The following is a 14511-nucleotide window of genomic DNA, read 5'->3' on the forward strand; positions in this document are numbered from 1 at the left end:
TTTAAACGTTGTCCTGTGAGACTTTGTTTGCGTCAGTGGCGAACTAGGCCCCAGCTGACCCCTGTAATGGAAAACATCTAGAGCCTCGATTGGATTCGGGTCACATTTATGATCTGAAACCATCGCTCCATTCCCAATAAAACAGGGCTATTGGGAGATCCAGGCCGTATTGTGGTGCTCCATACTGTATTTATAATGATAATGATAATGATATGTTTCATTTTGTTCGCCTCGCTCATCTTCATTGGGTCTTCTGTGAACTGATTTACTTCGAAGTTACATGAACGAATTTGAACTTTATGAACTGTTGCTTCACAGGCATCTCACGCAGTGCATATATTGCATTGGTAGTATATCTTGTTGCATGTCAACTACTCACATGCAGTGGACCACAACTCCAAACTCAGTCAACTTTATGTCTGAATGATCTCTCTGTATTGAGTAAATATATGGCGCTATATTACCGATCAGCATGACACCTTCATTCGCTAGTGATGATATTGTTTTTTCCTACGCAAAGCCCCAATCTGTTTTTCCATGTCCTTTACTTTTCTGAACATTACTGTCATTGAGTTCATATATAGGTTTCTCCTCTGATGGTGCTGACGGTTAGGAAACAATAAAACCCTCGTCCCCCTCCCCTCAGCCCTTCAGCCCTGTGTCACTATGCAACAGAGTCCCAAAACACCAAAACAAGGGGGCAACCCTATTAAAAAGGGTCCTATTCCACACTCTTCAGGCGTTTATCTCTTGGAATCTTCTGGAATCTTCTGTGTGGCCACATGGATCCAGACTGACTGGGAGACGGGTGAGGGAAGAAGGAATGAGAAGGGAGGCTCAGTGAGACTGACTCTGGTTGAGCTCCTCTTACTGAATCCTAAAGATGGATCCCTGAAAAAATGCCTGCCTGCCTCCATGGCTGTATTGCGTGACTGAGACTGCTCCGCTTCCCATCATCCAACACATGGGACTAATTTACCCTCGCGGGCCACAAAGATGGTGCCACAAACATCAGGCAGGCCCCCTCAGGAAGAGAAGACAGGGAGAAGGGAAGAGAGGAGAAGAGAAAAGAATGGGAGAGAGGATCTTGATTCTAGCATCACACCATGTCAGTGTCCATCCCAGAGGACATTTTGCAGGAACCAGCTCACACTTGATCATCATTATATTTTGCCCTGTGGTGAACATAACAAAATGTCACTGGTTTATGACAATTGTGGTACAAAGGCATTCCATGGATCACATTGAATGATGCCGTGACATCTTGTTGATTTCATTTAAGATGATTCATTGTGCTGTAGTTTTGATGGACTTTATAGCACTCAATATAATTTAGTACTTTGAGACCAATACCTACTTCCTTTAATACCTGTCTCCCTGTGTGTTAGAAACAGAAACAAGAGAGAGAGAACAAGAGAGAGAAAGACAACAGTGAAAACAGTGAATGGACAGTGCAGTGATTGTGCTGCCTGGCTGCACGCTGGACGATGGTTGTTCAAACAATATTGAGCTGAAATGTCACCAGCCCTCCACAGAGAAAAGGGCCCGCTGACAGCCTGGATAAACAGTGTCGTTCTTTCACCCTGTAATCGCATGTTCACTTAAAAAGTGCTTCCAACAAATTCCATGTGCATTCGGTCATTCTTGGGTCTCAGTCAGCAGTGGTCATGGTGTGTTTTCCCCACGTTGTTACAGTGACAGGAGAGTCTCTCGCTCTCTCTCTTGTCCTCCAGGGAAGGGTGGAAGGAGGAAGGTGGGGACGGGTGGATGGATGGAGGGAGAGAAGGATGGAGGAGAGAATTAAAAGCCAGATTCACATGAAGAGGTTTGACATTCCTCTCATCATATGAGGTTTATTGGTTTATTTGGATCCCAATTAGCTTTTGCAGAAGCAGCAGCTATTCTTTCTGGTCCACAAAAAACACAACATGACAAGTAACAAAAAACACTGATATACAAACAACTTAACAAATAATGTGTGTGTTAGAGTGCCTCTGTGCGTCCCCTCACAGTCCTTGCCAGTTCATGAAATGTTGTTAACTCTTTTTTTTAATGGTAATTTTGCTGTTTTTCTTGAGTAATTAGAGATGTAAGGGAGTTCCATGCGATCATGGCTCTGTATAATACTGTGTGTTGCCATGAATTCGTTTTGGACTTGAAGACTGTCTTGTGGGATATGTATGGGTGTCTGAGCTGAATGTTATTTCATTATGCAGACAATCTGGAATTTTTGTCACAGTAATACTTATCATAAAAACTAGAAGAGAAGCAGTTCATCTCTTGTCAACCATCAACCAGGAAAGACTGGCATGTATGTTGTTGATGTTGGTCTGTATGTGCAGTTAAATGCAAGGTGTGCTGCTCTGTGTTGAACCAGCTGCAGCTTTGCTAGGTCTTTCTGTGCTGCACTTGACCATATTACTGGACAATAATCAAGATGGAAGACCAGAACCTGAACAACTAGAACAGTTCATTTGGTGTCAAAAACACAGAGCATATCTTTATAACAGACATACCTCTCCCCATCTTCACATCTTCACAACAACTTTGTAAATATGATTTGACCATGATAATTGACCATGCAATGTTATACCTAGGAGTTTAGCTTTCTCAAATTGCTCAATGGTCACACCCTTTATGTACATCTCCAGTTGAGGTTTAGGTCTTAGAGAATGTTTTGAACCAAATACAATGCTTTTAGTTTTAGATGTATTTATGACCAGTTTATTTTTAATCACCCATTCTGATACTGACTGTAACTCCTTATTTCACTGAGCTCACTGGCTTTGGGTGTTGAAATGTAGAGTGTGGAATCATCCTCATACATAGTCATTCTAGCTTTTATGTTAGACCAGTGGCAAATCATGTGTGAAAACAGAGAAGAGTAATGGCCCAGGGGAACTGCCCTGAAGGACACCGCACTGTACATATCTGATGTTAAGTGAAGCTTCCATTGCTAATTTATGATCAATAACATCAAAGGCTGCACATGAAGGGATGGAAATCAAACAAAATATTTGTCAAACTACCCCAACAGATTTTTTCAAACATCCCATGTCACAGATGTTGGACCTGAATGTCACCTATGCTTGTAGAAATCATGGTATACGAGCGCAGCACGTCACTAGATTCCAATAATAGTACTGCTGCACATGATGAGAAGAAAACAATATCCATCCATCCCTGCCACCACTTGTCATTCCTACTCCCTGTAAAATGTTTCCTACTCCCTGTAAAATGTTTCCTACTCCCTGTAAAATGTTTCCTACTCCCTGTAAAATGTTTCCTACTCCCTGTAAAATGTTTCCTACTCCCTGTAAAATGTTTCCTACTCCCTGTAAAATGTTTCCTACTCCCTGTAAAATGTTTCCTACTCCCTGTAAAATGTTTCTTACCCCTGTAAAATGTTTCCTACTTCCTGTAAAATGTTTCCTACTCCCTGTAAAATGTTTCCTACTCCCTGTAAAATGTTTCTTACCCCTGTAAAATGTTTCCTACTCCCTGTAAAATGTTTCCTACTCCCTGTAAAATGTTTCCTACTCCCTGTAAAATGTTTCCTACCCCCTGTAAAATGTTTCCTACCCCTGTAAAATGTTTCCTACCACCACATTATTCTAATTTGATGGTGAGCCATCACTCTTTACATCCTCCTTCAATACCTTTGGTACACTTCTCTCTCTGACTATCCCTCTGTCTCCCTTAGGTGTGGTCCGACAAGTGAAGCCTCTGATTGGCCCGCTGAACATGGTATTGAAGCTGGCTATGAACTACGTCACCTCTGGGGTGGTGTCTCATCGGAACATCGTCAGCGTCCACATCTTCGTCTCCGAGTTCTGGTTCTGAGTACAGGACACACACCAACACCACCTCACATAGCCATACTGTTCTACCACAGTACTACCAACACCACCTCACATAGCCATACTGTTCTACCACAGTACTACCAACACCACCACACATAGCCATACTGTTCTACCACAGTACTACGAACACCACCACACATAGCCATACAGTTCTACCACAGTACTACCAACACCATCACACATAGCCATACAGTTCTACCACAGTACTACCAACACCACCACACATAGCCACACAGGTCTACCACAGTACTACCAACACCAACACACATAGCCATACAGTTCTACCACAGTACTACCAACACCACCACACATAGCCATAAAGTATTTCCACTTACACACTACTACCACACAGTACAACCACAGTCCTATAACTTTACCCTCCTAGCATGAAGAGAAAGGAGATTGCTGAGTGCATGGAGGAGAAAATGAAGATTATTTAGGTGTATAACTAAAAGGATATGAATATCATTGGAGGGTCCAATAAAGGGATATCCTGATACAACACATTTTAATAACTTTAGTTAACTTTCATTCCTTTTCGATGAAGATAAACAGACCACTAGCTGCTTAGTTGCTTTTGTTATTGTATGAAACTAAAGCACTTCCCAGTAAGTTTACCTGTAATATAAGTAGATGTAACAAGCCAAGCCATGAGTGGATGCATGCATCTGACCTACGGAACTTGACGTGAAGACTCATTAACTGTATCATATAATGTAAGCATGCTGTCATGCCCAAGACTATAGAATGTGATTGTGAATTGAAAGTGCATGCGTAGACATGGAGATGTGAAAAGCCATTGGAGGATTCAACAGTTGAATGTAACACTAACCCTTGAGTAATGATGTGTATTACATTTCATTATCTTACTGTATACATTGCGAAAGGTGTTTCGGTACTAAATAAACCGTCTTGTTTTTATTTTTTAAGCATTTTAATTGTGTGTTGGTAAGTGAAAGCTTCAGATTGGTTGATGAATTTAACTTGCGTACGTTTGAAGGGAAAGTGGGACAGAATTCATTATGGGTACATTGGTTGAAAAAGGGAGTCGGTGGAGAGAGGAGGGGTACATAGGAACCAGGGACCACATCCCCAATTAGGTTTTTCACTGAACCAGAAGGGGTCTCTAATCTATTCCCTCTAAGTCAGGCTAATGGACCTAACACAGAGCAGTGGAACAGAGCAGATGTCAGTAATTGTCTAACGATGAGGCTGTAATCATCAGTTTGGCTGAGGCCCTGGCAGAGCCTCCAAATGCTTCAAAGACAATGGAGGAAGGAGGGCCATCCATCAGGATCCCAGCCCATCTACAGGATCCCAGCCCGTCTACAGGATCCCAGCCCATCTACAGGATCCCAGCCCGTCTACAGGATCTTAGTCCGTCTACATGATCCCAGCCCGTCTACAGGATCCCAGCCCGTCTACAGGATCCCAGCCCGTCTACAGGATCCCAGCCCGTCTACAGGATCCCAGTCCGTCTACAGGATCTCAGTCCGTCTCCAGGATCTCAGTCCGTCTACAGGATCTCAGTCTGTCTACAGGATCTCAGTCCGTCTACAGGATCCCAGCCTGTCTACAGGATCTCAGTCCGTCTACAGGATCCCAGCCCGTCTACAGGATCTCAGTCCGTCTACAGGATCTCAGTCCGTCTACAGGCTCCCAGCCTGTCTACATGATCTCAGCCCGTCTACAGGATACCAGTCCATCTACATGATCCCAGCCCTTCTACAGGATCTCAGCCCGTCTACGGGATCCCAGCCCATCTACAGGATCTCAGCCCGTCTACGGGATCCCAGCCCTTCTACAGGATCTCAGCCCGTCTACGGGATCCCAGCCCGTCTACGTGATCCCAGCCCATCTACAGGATCTCAGTCTGTCTACAGGATCTCAGTCTGTCTACAGGATCTCAGTCCGTCTACAGGATCCCAGCCCGTCTACAGGATCCCAGCCCGTCTACAGGATCCCAGCCTGTCTACAGGATCCCAGCCGTCTACAGGATCTCAGTCTGTCTACAGGATCTCAGTCCGTCTACTGGATCTCAGTCCGTCTACAGGATCTCAGTCCGTCTACAGGATCTCAGTCCGTCTACAGGCTCCCAGCCCGTCTACAGGATAAAAGCCTGTCTACTGGATCCCAGCCCATCTACAGCATCCCAGCCCGTCTACACGATCCCAGCCCGTCTACATAATCCCAGCCCGTCTACATGATCCCAGCCCATCTACAGGACAGTGCCTGTTTACACTGACAGCTCTAAAGGTACTGAGGAGGAGGGGGTAGATACAGTATATATACAAAAATATGTGGGCACAACTTCAAATTAGTGGACTTGACTATTTCAGCAAAACCTGTTGCTGACAGGTGTATAAAATCGAGCACATAGCCATGCAATCTACAAGGACAAACATTAGCAGTAGAATGGCCTTACTGAAGAGCTCAGTGACTTTCAATGTGGCAATGTCATAGGATGCCACCTTTCCAACAAGTCAGTTAGAGCTGCCCCGGTCAACTGGAAGTGCTGTTATTGTGGGAACGTCTAGGAGCCACAACGGCTCAGCTGCGAAGTGATAGGGCTCACAAGCTCACAGAACGGGACCTCTGAGTGCTGAAAGTGTAGTCCATACCGAGTTCCAAACTGCCTCTGGAAGCAACGTCAGCAAAATAACTGTTCGTCGGGAGCTTCATGAAATGGGTTTTCATAGCCGAGCAGCCGCACACAAGCGTAAGTTCACCATGCGCAATGCCAAGCATTGGCTGGAGTGGTGTAAAGCTTGCTGCCATTGGACTCTGGAGCAGTAGGAAACACGTTCTCTAGAGTGATGACTCACGCATCCCCATCTAGTAGTCTGATGGACGAATCTGGGTTTGGCGGATGCTAGGAGAACGATACCTGCCCCGGTGCATAGCACCAACTTTAAAGTTTGGTGGAGGAGGAATAATGGTCTGGTGCTGTTTTTCATGGTTCGGGCTAGGCCCCTTTGTTCTAGTGAAGGGAAATGTTAATGCTACAGCATACAATTACATTCCAGATGATTCTGTGCTTCCAACTTTGTGGCAACAGTTTGATCGAAGGCCCTTTCCTTTTTCAGCATGACAATGTCCACGTGCACAAACCAAGGTCCACACAGAAAGGTATGGACCATGTAGCACTACATGACCAAAGTATGTGGACACCTGCTATATTTCATTACAAAATCATGAGCATTAATATGGAGTTGGTCCCCCCTTTGCTGCTATAATAGCCTCCACTCTTCTGGGAAGGCTTTACACTAGATGTTGGAATATTGCTGCGGGGACTTGCTTCCACTCAGCACAAGAGCATTAGTGAGGTCCGACACTGATGTTGGGCGATGAGTTCTGGCTCGCAGTCGGCATTCCAATTCATCCCAAAAGTGTTCGATTGGGTTGAGGTCAGGGCTCTGTGCAAGCCAGTCAAGTTCTTCCACACCGATCTCGACAAACCATTTCTGCATAGACCTCACTTTGTGCACAGGGGCATTGTCATGCTGAAACAGGAAAGGTCTTTCCCTAAACAGTATGCAAAACTTGATTTACAGAAAGTATAAGGAAACTATCCTAGTTGTTTAAACACGTAAAAAAATGTATATGCAGACTTCCTATTAAAGACTTTAACGTGTTATTAACAATTATATATAAAAAATAGTTTTAATGTGCTGTATGTATACAGTCAATTGTGTGTGTGTTTGCAGGACAGTAAACAGAAAATAATGAACAGAACAGCCCTGCATCACCGGACGTGCTACCTTGTCCTGGACCTGCTGTTTTCGACTCTCTCTCTACCGCACCAGCTGTTTCGACCTCTGAATGGTCAGCTATGAAAAGCCACCTGACATTGACTCCTAAGATACTGAGCTGTTGCACCCTCTACAAGCAATGTGATTATTATTTGACCCTACTGGTCATCTATGAACGTTTGAACATCTTGAAGAACAATCAGGCCTTAATGGCCATGTACTCTTATAATCCCCACCCGGCACAGCCAGAAGAGGACTGACCACCCCTCAGAGTCTGGTTCCTCTCTAGGTTTCTTCCTAGGTTCCTCCCTTTCTAGGGAGTTTTTCGTAGCCACCGTGCTTTACATCTGCATTGCTTGCTATTTGGAGTTTTAGGCTGGGTTTCTGTACAGCACTTTGAGATATTTGATTTGATTGATTGATTGATAATGGCATTAATCCCACTGAGCAAAAATATAAATGCAACATTAAACATTTTAAAAGATTTGACTGAGTTACAGTTCATATATGGAAATCAGTCAATGTAAATAAATCTATGGATTTCACAAGACTAGGAATACAGATGATGGTCAGAGATACCTTAAAAAAATGGATCAGAAAACCAGTTAGTGTCTGTTGTGTACACCATTTGCCTCATGCAATGCGACACATCTCCTTCGCATAGAGTTGATCAGGCTATTGATTGCCATGGAAGAACTGTGACATTTTCAGCTTCCAGAAATTGTGTACAGATCCTTGCAATACGGGGCCGTGCATTATAATGCCGTAACATGTGGTGATGGTGGAGGATGAAAAGCATGACAATTGGCCTCAGGATCTCGTCATGATATCTCTGTGCATTTAAATTGCCATCGATAAAATGCAACTGTGTTTGTTGTCTGTAGTTATGCCTGCCCATACCATAATCCCACCACCAACATGGGACACTCTGTTTACAACGTTGACGTCAGCAAACCGTTTGCCCATACGACGCCATACACATTGTCTGCCATCTGCCCGGTACAGCTGAAACAAGGCTTCATCTGTGAAGAGCACACTTCTCCAGCATGCCAGTGGCCATAGAAAGTGAGCATTTGCACACTGAAGTCAGTTGTGACGCTGAACTGCAGTCAGGTCAAGATTCTGGTGAGGACGACAAGCACACAGATGAGCTTCCCTGAAACGGTTTCTGACAGTTTGTGCAGAAATGTTTTGATTGTGCAAAGTTTCATCAGCTGTCTGGGTGGATGATCTCAGATGATCCCGCAGGTGAAGAAGCCAGATGTGGAGGTCCTGGGCTGGCTTGATGTACTGCCAAATTCTCAAAAACAACGTTGCACGCGGCTTATGGTAGAGAAATTAACATTACATTCTCTGGTAACAGCTCCGGTGGACATTCCTGCAGTCAGCATGCCAGTTGTATGCTACCTCAAAATTTGAGACATCTGTGGCATTGTGTTGTGTGACAAAACTGCACATTTTAGAGTGGCCTTATATTGTCCCCAGCACAAGTTGCACCTGTGTAATGATTATGCTGTTTAATCAGCTTCTTGATATGCCACAGCTGTCAGGTGGATGGATTATCTTGGCAAAGGAGAAATGCTCATTAACAGGGATGTAAACAGATTTGTGCACAAAATTTGAGAGAAATAAGCTTTTTATACGTACATATGGAACATTTCTGGGATCTTTTATTTCAGCTCATGAAACATGGGACCAACACTTTACATTACATGACACCTATGAGCCTCTCTGTTTGGGCTCCTGGCATGCGAACCTGGCTTCATCCTTTTCACTCTCCCTAACCGTAATGGTGTACATTATGTGGTCTCCGTGCTTGGAGGTTGAGGTGCTGGGGCTGTCTGCATCATCTGATGCTTTGTCGTGCTGCACTGGGGTAGATGGGGAGGGTTTGCTGGGATCTCCCTGGGGCCTGGGGTGGAGGGCCAGGGGGGGCTGCTCTACCTCTGTTGCTGCTGAGTTGGAGGGACCTACAATGCACGAGGCAATCAGGACAGGTGGTGAAATTGAGGCCCTTGCTCAAATTGTCTCGTGCAGTAGTTTAAACCACCTCCAGTTCTCAGCAGTGGCCTCTCTTAAAATGTAACTTTGTAACTTACAGTAATAATCTTAGTTGGGTTCAATATTTTATTAATTGAAACAATAATATTGGAGAACAAAAGCAATGAGTTAGCAGATTATAAAACAACAATGACATTACAATTACACCAAGGTTTCCATGACCCATCCAATGTTTATTACCTTGTACTTATTCTTTACATTCTCCCACTTCTTTGAGGCCTGCCCACCTGTGAGCCTTCCCTCCAGCACCATCCTCTGAACAATTGTCCTATAAATAATGACAAAGCATTTGCACATATTAATTAATCATACATATTAACAAACAGACAGCACAAATATTATATTTTAAGGAACTTCGAGGCAGGGAAGCGAATCCGGTTCGATTGGCATAAAAGGCAAACACCCTCCGCATCGCACCACTTGGTGAAAATTGTAACGTGGCTCACGGCTACCATCCCACTTCAGACACCAATGTAGCAAATGACAGGGCAGGGCAGGGAAGCGAAACCGGGTCGCTGGTGTGAAAGGCACACACCCTTTTCCTTATACGCCATATTGTTACCAATATAAAACATTTATTATAACGCACTGCTAATCCATTGCTTATTAGTTATTGTGTTAAAAGTTTAATTTGAAGTTCTTAGTATTGACTCCCATCCCACTGTTCCACTAACTCCCAGCCCAGCCTTTCAGCATTCCTTTTCCCTGTGAACAACTCCTCATTTGCTGCTCGAAGGTTAATACGGATTTTGGTCTCCTCTCCTGACCATGTTGTACACAGAACACAATACAATTAACCTTGGGTGTTAATTTGACAGTACCAATCTATCTAATTATAATATGATTTTATGTCTACTTAAATTAGCTATATAATTATTCATATATACATCTGCTCTATGATAGCTAGTAAATGAAATAGCTAGCTAGCTGACGTTAGCCTGCCTAGCTGGATCATCTGAAGGAAAATGTGTTATTTCTACATTTTCCAAAAGTTAACCAAACAAAAACATCATATTACTTTTACGAGATGTGTTTGTGCACTCGTGCATTAGTACCACAATTTCCAACTTATTTACATTTGTTTTTACTCACACTTGTATGTTGATTTCTTGATGTTGGTATTAAGTTTTGGCTGACTTTTCTTAGCGGATGTACAATCATTGCAAATTGAATTACAGGCCGTTTCAGCCCCGGAGGGAACAGAATAGTACACTCGCCCTCTCGATCAAAAACGAGGGCTGAGGGATTTACGCTGCCAATCTCCCTTGTTTGGTTAATGGTTTGGACAAGCAGCAAAGATGGCCACGGGGATTCCCCCAAGGGGATAAGGCAAGGGTAAGTGGAGGAGGGTGTGTCTTTTACATGTTTGGACCGCAGCCAAGGTGTGTGTGTGTAACTTTCCCTCTCCCTTGGACCAGCGGGTTCACAGTGAAACAAAATGGTTGACACAAGAAGCTATAAAGACGTGCCCACAGAGGTAGAGGCATTTAGCCAATCTGGAAGGACATTACAAACCGTCTGACGTGGGGACTGTTTAAAGGTCGTGGGGACTATTTGAAGATGGACTGCGAGAGAGTATATCCGAACATGTACAGTATGATAGGCTGTACAGCTTGTACTGGACAGAGTATAACGTGGAGGAGGAGGACAGGATAGATTCCAACAAGCTGAATAGTCTGGACAGTAAGAAAGGCTGGGGCAGCAGTCCCTACTCCCTGTACTGCTGCACTACAAAACCACACACATGTGTGGGGACAAATGAGCAAACATCTCTTGCCAGATTCCCTCTGCGAAGCCAAGACGAAGCTCCTATGACTAACCAGCTAGCATGGGCCGTGGGCCTGATCAGTTGACATAATGGCAGGGGAGCAGAGCAGCAGGGAAGACCTGTGTGGACTGGACTGGTTTGGCTTGTTTGTTTGTGTACTCTGCTGTGGCACTGTGGTGGTCAGGGCTTTCTGTGTGTGGTCATGGTGGTGTCTGGCTCATGGAGGAGAGAGGAAGAGGTGCGGGGGCTGAGGTGACCTGATGCCCGGTCTGGAGGACTCAGTGTAGGAAGAAAGGCAGAGGCAGGAGCCAGGACAGACACAAGGGCCCAGGGAGACACGTGCTAGGGCTGACTCCTGCACTCGCCTGATCCCGCTTTTTCCTGGCGACCGACCCTGGCCACCACAGCAACACATGTTATAGGATATAAGTGAGTTCTTTTAATAAATGTTGGGGTATTTCTTTATTTTTTCTCAAGATTGCAAACCACTGTTTCTCATTACAGAAAACACAAAAATGTTGCTGTTAGATGGATACTACCAGAATGCCAATGTCCTGCCCTCATCTATATTTCAGTTACTAGACCTTACAGTAGTTTTTCATCCGTTCTGAAGATGACAGGTTAATTGTTATGATTTAAAAAATAAGACATTTGGTTGACAGCTCATTCAGATATATTCCTCACAACTTTGGACACTTTTGTGTAGTGACTGACACCCAGTGATATGATGCCCTAATTCCCTGTGGTTGTATCTACTACGAAATGTAATTTTGTAAACCTGGATTAATTTACAGTAAGTATAACACCTGAGTTGACCGATTGGAGTAAAAATCCCCCAACAGATCAATTTCAATCTAACTAAACAGTACAGCACATACAATTCACTAATCTTCTCATGGGTTTTCTACAGTCGTCCAATAGATGGCAGACATATACAACACAACACACTTTCTGCATTTCAGTCCTTTAGCAGACACTCTTATCCAGAGCAACTTACAGTGCATACGTTTGTCATGCTTGTCAATCAAACCCACTACCCTGGCGTTGCAAGCGCCATGCTCTACCAACTGAGCCACACTGGACCCCAGTCTTCTGCTTTCACCAGGAATGAACTGTTTTACCATGGTGGTAAACCAACTCAATACAAATGGAGCTAATTCCTTCTTTAGGCCTTTATGGAGCCCGGCCGTGGCACTCCCAACATCGCTCCTCATATGATCAATGAAATGCTTTGTGGTTTTGAGTTATAGACAGTTAATCAATTAGCCACTGGGATCCACCTTGACCCCAAAGAACAACATAAAATACCTGTGTTGTGACCCTCCATAACTTACTGCTCCTGACTTAACCATCCTACAACCAGCCTTGAACTCACCCTGATGCCAGAGTACACACTGGATCAATCACATCGGGGAGTAGGGAGTTGTGCCGGACTCATGAAAAATCAGAGCAGTCTCTCTGTTGTTGTAGCTCCTGAAAAGAATATCGCTGCTCCTTATTTTGTGAGGAGAGACGCACAGTGACGTTCGCGGGGCTTAACTAGACGCACATCATATGGAGGGAGGGATGGATGGAAGATGGTCTGTGTGGTTCATAGTGTTGTGAGCAACCCTAACATAGATAGTGACATCAGGTTGTAAAGTGGCTCTTTTCATATGGGATGATGGAGTGAGAGGATGGATGGCTTTAGCATGACTTTATTTATTACGGATGCAGATTTATTCTGCTTTTATTGCCCGCGGTGACATTTAAAACAAATGTGTTCTTCATAAGAATAAAAGCACATTGTTTATTGAAGAAAATAACCATGTGCCAAATGACATACTGGCTGTGAGGTTTGTAAATAGCCAATAATGGGAAATGCCACTTCAAAAGGGCTGTCTGTTGAAAATTATAAAAATTCCTCCAAAGCCTTTTTTTTCTCTGTAGCCTGGGTTCTTAAAATGTAAAAGGCCTATTCGTATGTGTGTGTGTGTGTGTGTGTGTGTGTGTGTGTGTGTGTGTGTGTGTGTGTGTGTGTGTGTGTGTGTGTGTGTGTGTGTGTGTGTGTGTGTGTGTGTGTGTGTGTGTGTGTGTGTGTGTGTGTGTGTGTGTGTGTGTGTGTGTGTGTGTGTGTGTGTGTGTGTGTGTGTGTGTGGGGTTGTATCAACAGCATTCATGAAAGCAGCATAGAGGCCCATTCCAAGGTTGACAGTCAAATAAAGGTCACATTGTAAACTTTTTAAATTATGAATTTAAATGAAATCGACTATACATTATGTAAATATTCATCTTTGGTTCAATTCATCTGTGATATGGAAAACATTTACAGTTTCACAACTGCAGAGTTATCGCCAAGGATACTGTGAGTTGCTGGATAACAAGGCGTCATCTTACAAGACTGCTGAGTCAAAGGTCAAGGTTCAATATATTGAATAGGTTTTGATCAACTGTAATCTTTGGACAGGAAAATAAAGCAATAGCCCCACTACAGCAGAGATCAATGTAAGTATTTGCACTTTGTCCATTGAGGAATCCTATGAGAATAGTGCTTGTAAACCCTGACGCTATGGCGACACCCTGCCATGCCTCTACTAAGACTCCCCTGACATCACTGACCTCTTGATCCTAAAAGTTTAAGTTTTCCGTGTAGTGAAAACAACTGGAGAGTTTGCTATGTCTGTCAGTGTGTTGTTTTGTCTGAGGCTGCATACACACACCCTACTGTCCTCCCACTGCGGACCCACTGTACTCTCTCACACGTCCTCATGCCTCAGAAGGTCCGCCATGCAGAGATAGGGCTGGCGTCGTCAACCTTTGACCCTGGAACACTTGGGCTGTGTCTGAAATGATACCCTATCCTGTATACTATAGAGTTCACAAATTCTGGTCAGGACCTGTGGGGCTCGGATAAAAAAAATGGTGCCATTTCCATCACACTCTGGGAGTCACCATGCAGGTCCCATTTTGGCATCTGGTTACAAGGAAACCATTACACACTGTATGTTTTGATAACTGGCCTCAGGCGTGTCATTGTCTTGAACTACAATTTACAGCACCTGCCCACAGCGCCTGACACTGGCAATCA

The 14511-nt window shown here is 44.1% G+C and overlaps 1 protein-coding gene and 1 long non-coding RNA gene across 2 annotated transcripts in view; one reads left to right on the forward strand and one right to left on the reverse strand.

Moving 5' to 3' along the window:
- Nucleotides 1–4784, forward strand: part of LOC110521391 (fibulin-1) — a 43889-nt gene extending 39105 nt beyond the window's left edge. Inside the window, exon 17 of the mRNA XM_036968911.2 lies at nucleotides 3704–4784. Within this exon, the coding sequence (XP_036824806.1) occupies nucleotides 3704–3843 (140 nt within the window). The 3' untranslated portion in view covers nucleotides 3844–4784. The remainder of the gene's footprint in view (nucleotides 1–3703) is intronic.
- Nucleotides 4785–9233: 4449 nt separating this feature from the next.
- LOC110520943 (uncharacterized) lies at nucleotides 9234–10970 on the reverse strand. The gene is made up of 3 exons (XR_002473057.3): nucleotides 10769–10970; nucleotides 9857–9944; nucleotides 9234–9585 (listed from the first exon to the last, which is right to left on the reverse strand). It is a non-coding gene; the product is annotated as an uncharacterized LOC110520943 (long non-coding RNA).
- Between the last annotated feature and the right edge of the window lie 3541 nt (nucleotides 10971–14511).

The sequence above is a fragment of the Oncorhynchus mykiss genome, chromosome 4, assembly GCF_057628025.1.
Source record: "Oncorhynchus mykiss isolate SJ-2025 chromosome 4, ASM5762802v1, whole genome shotgun sequence".
NCBI lineage: Eukaryota > Metazoa > Chordata > Actinopteri > Salmoniformes > Salmonidae > Oncorhynchus > Oncorhynchus mykiss.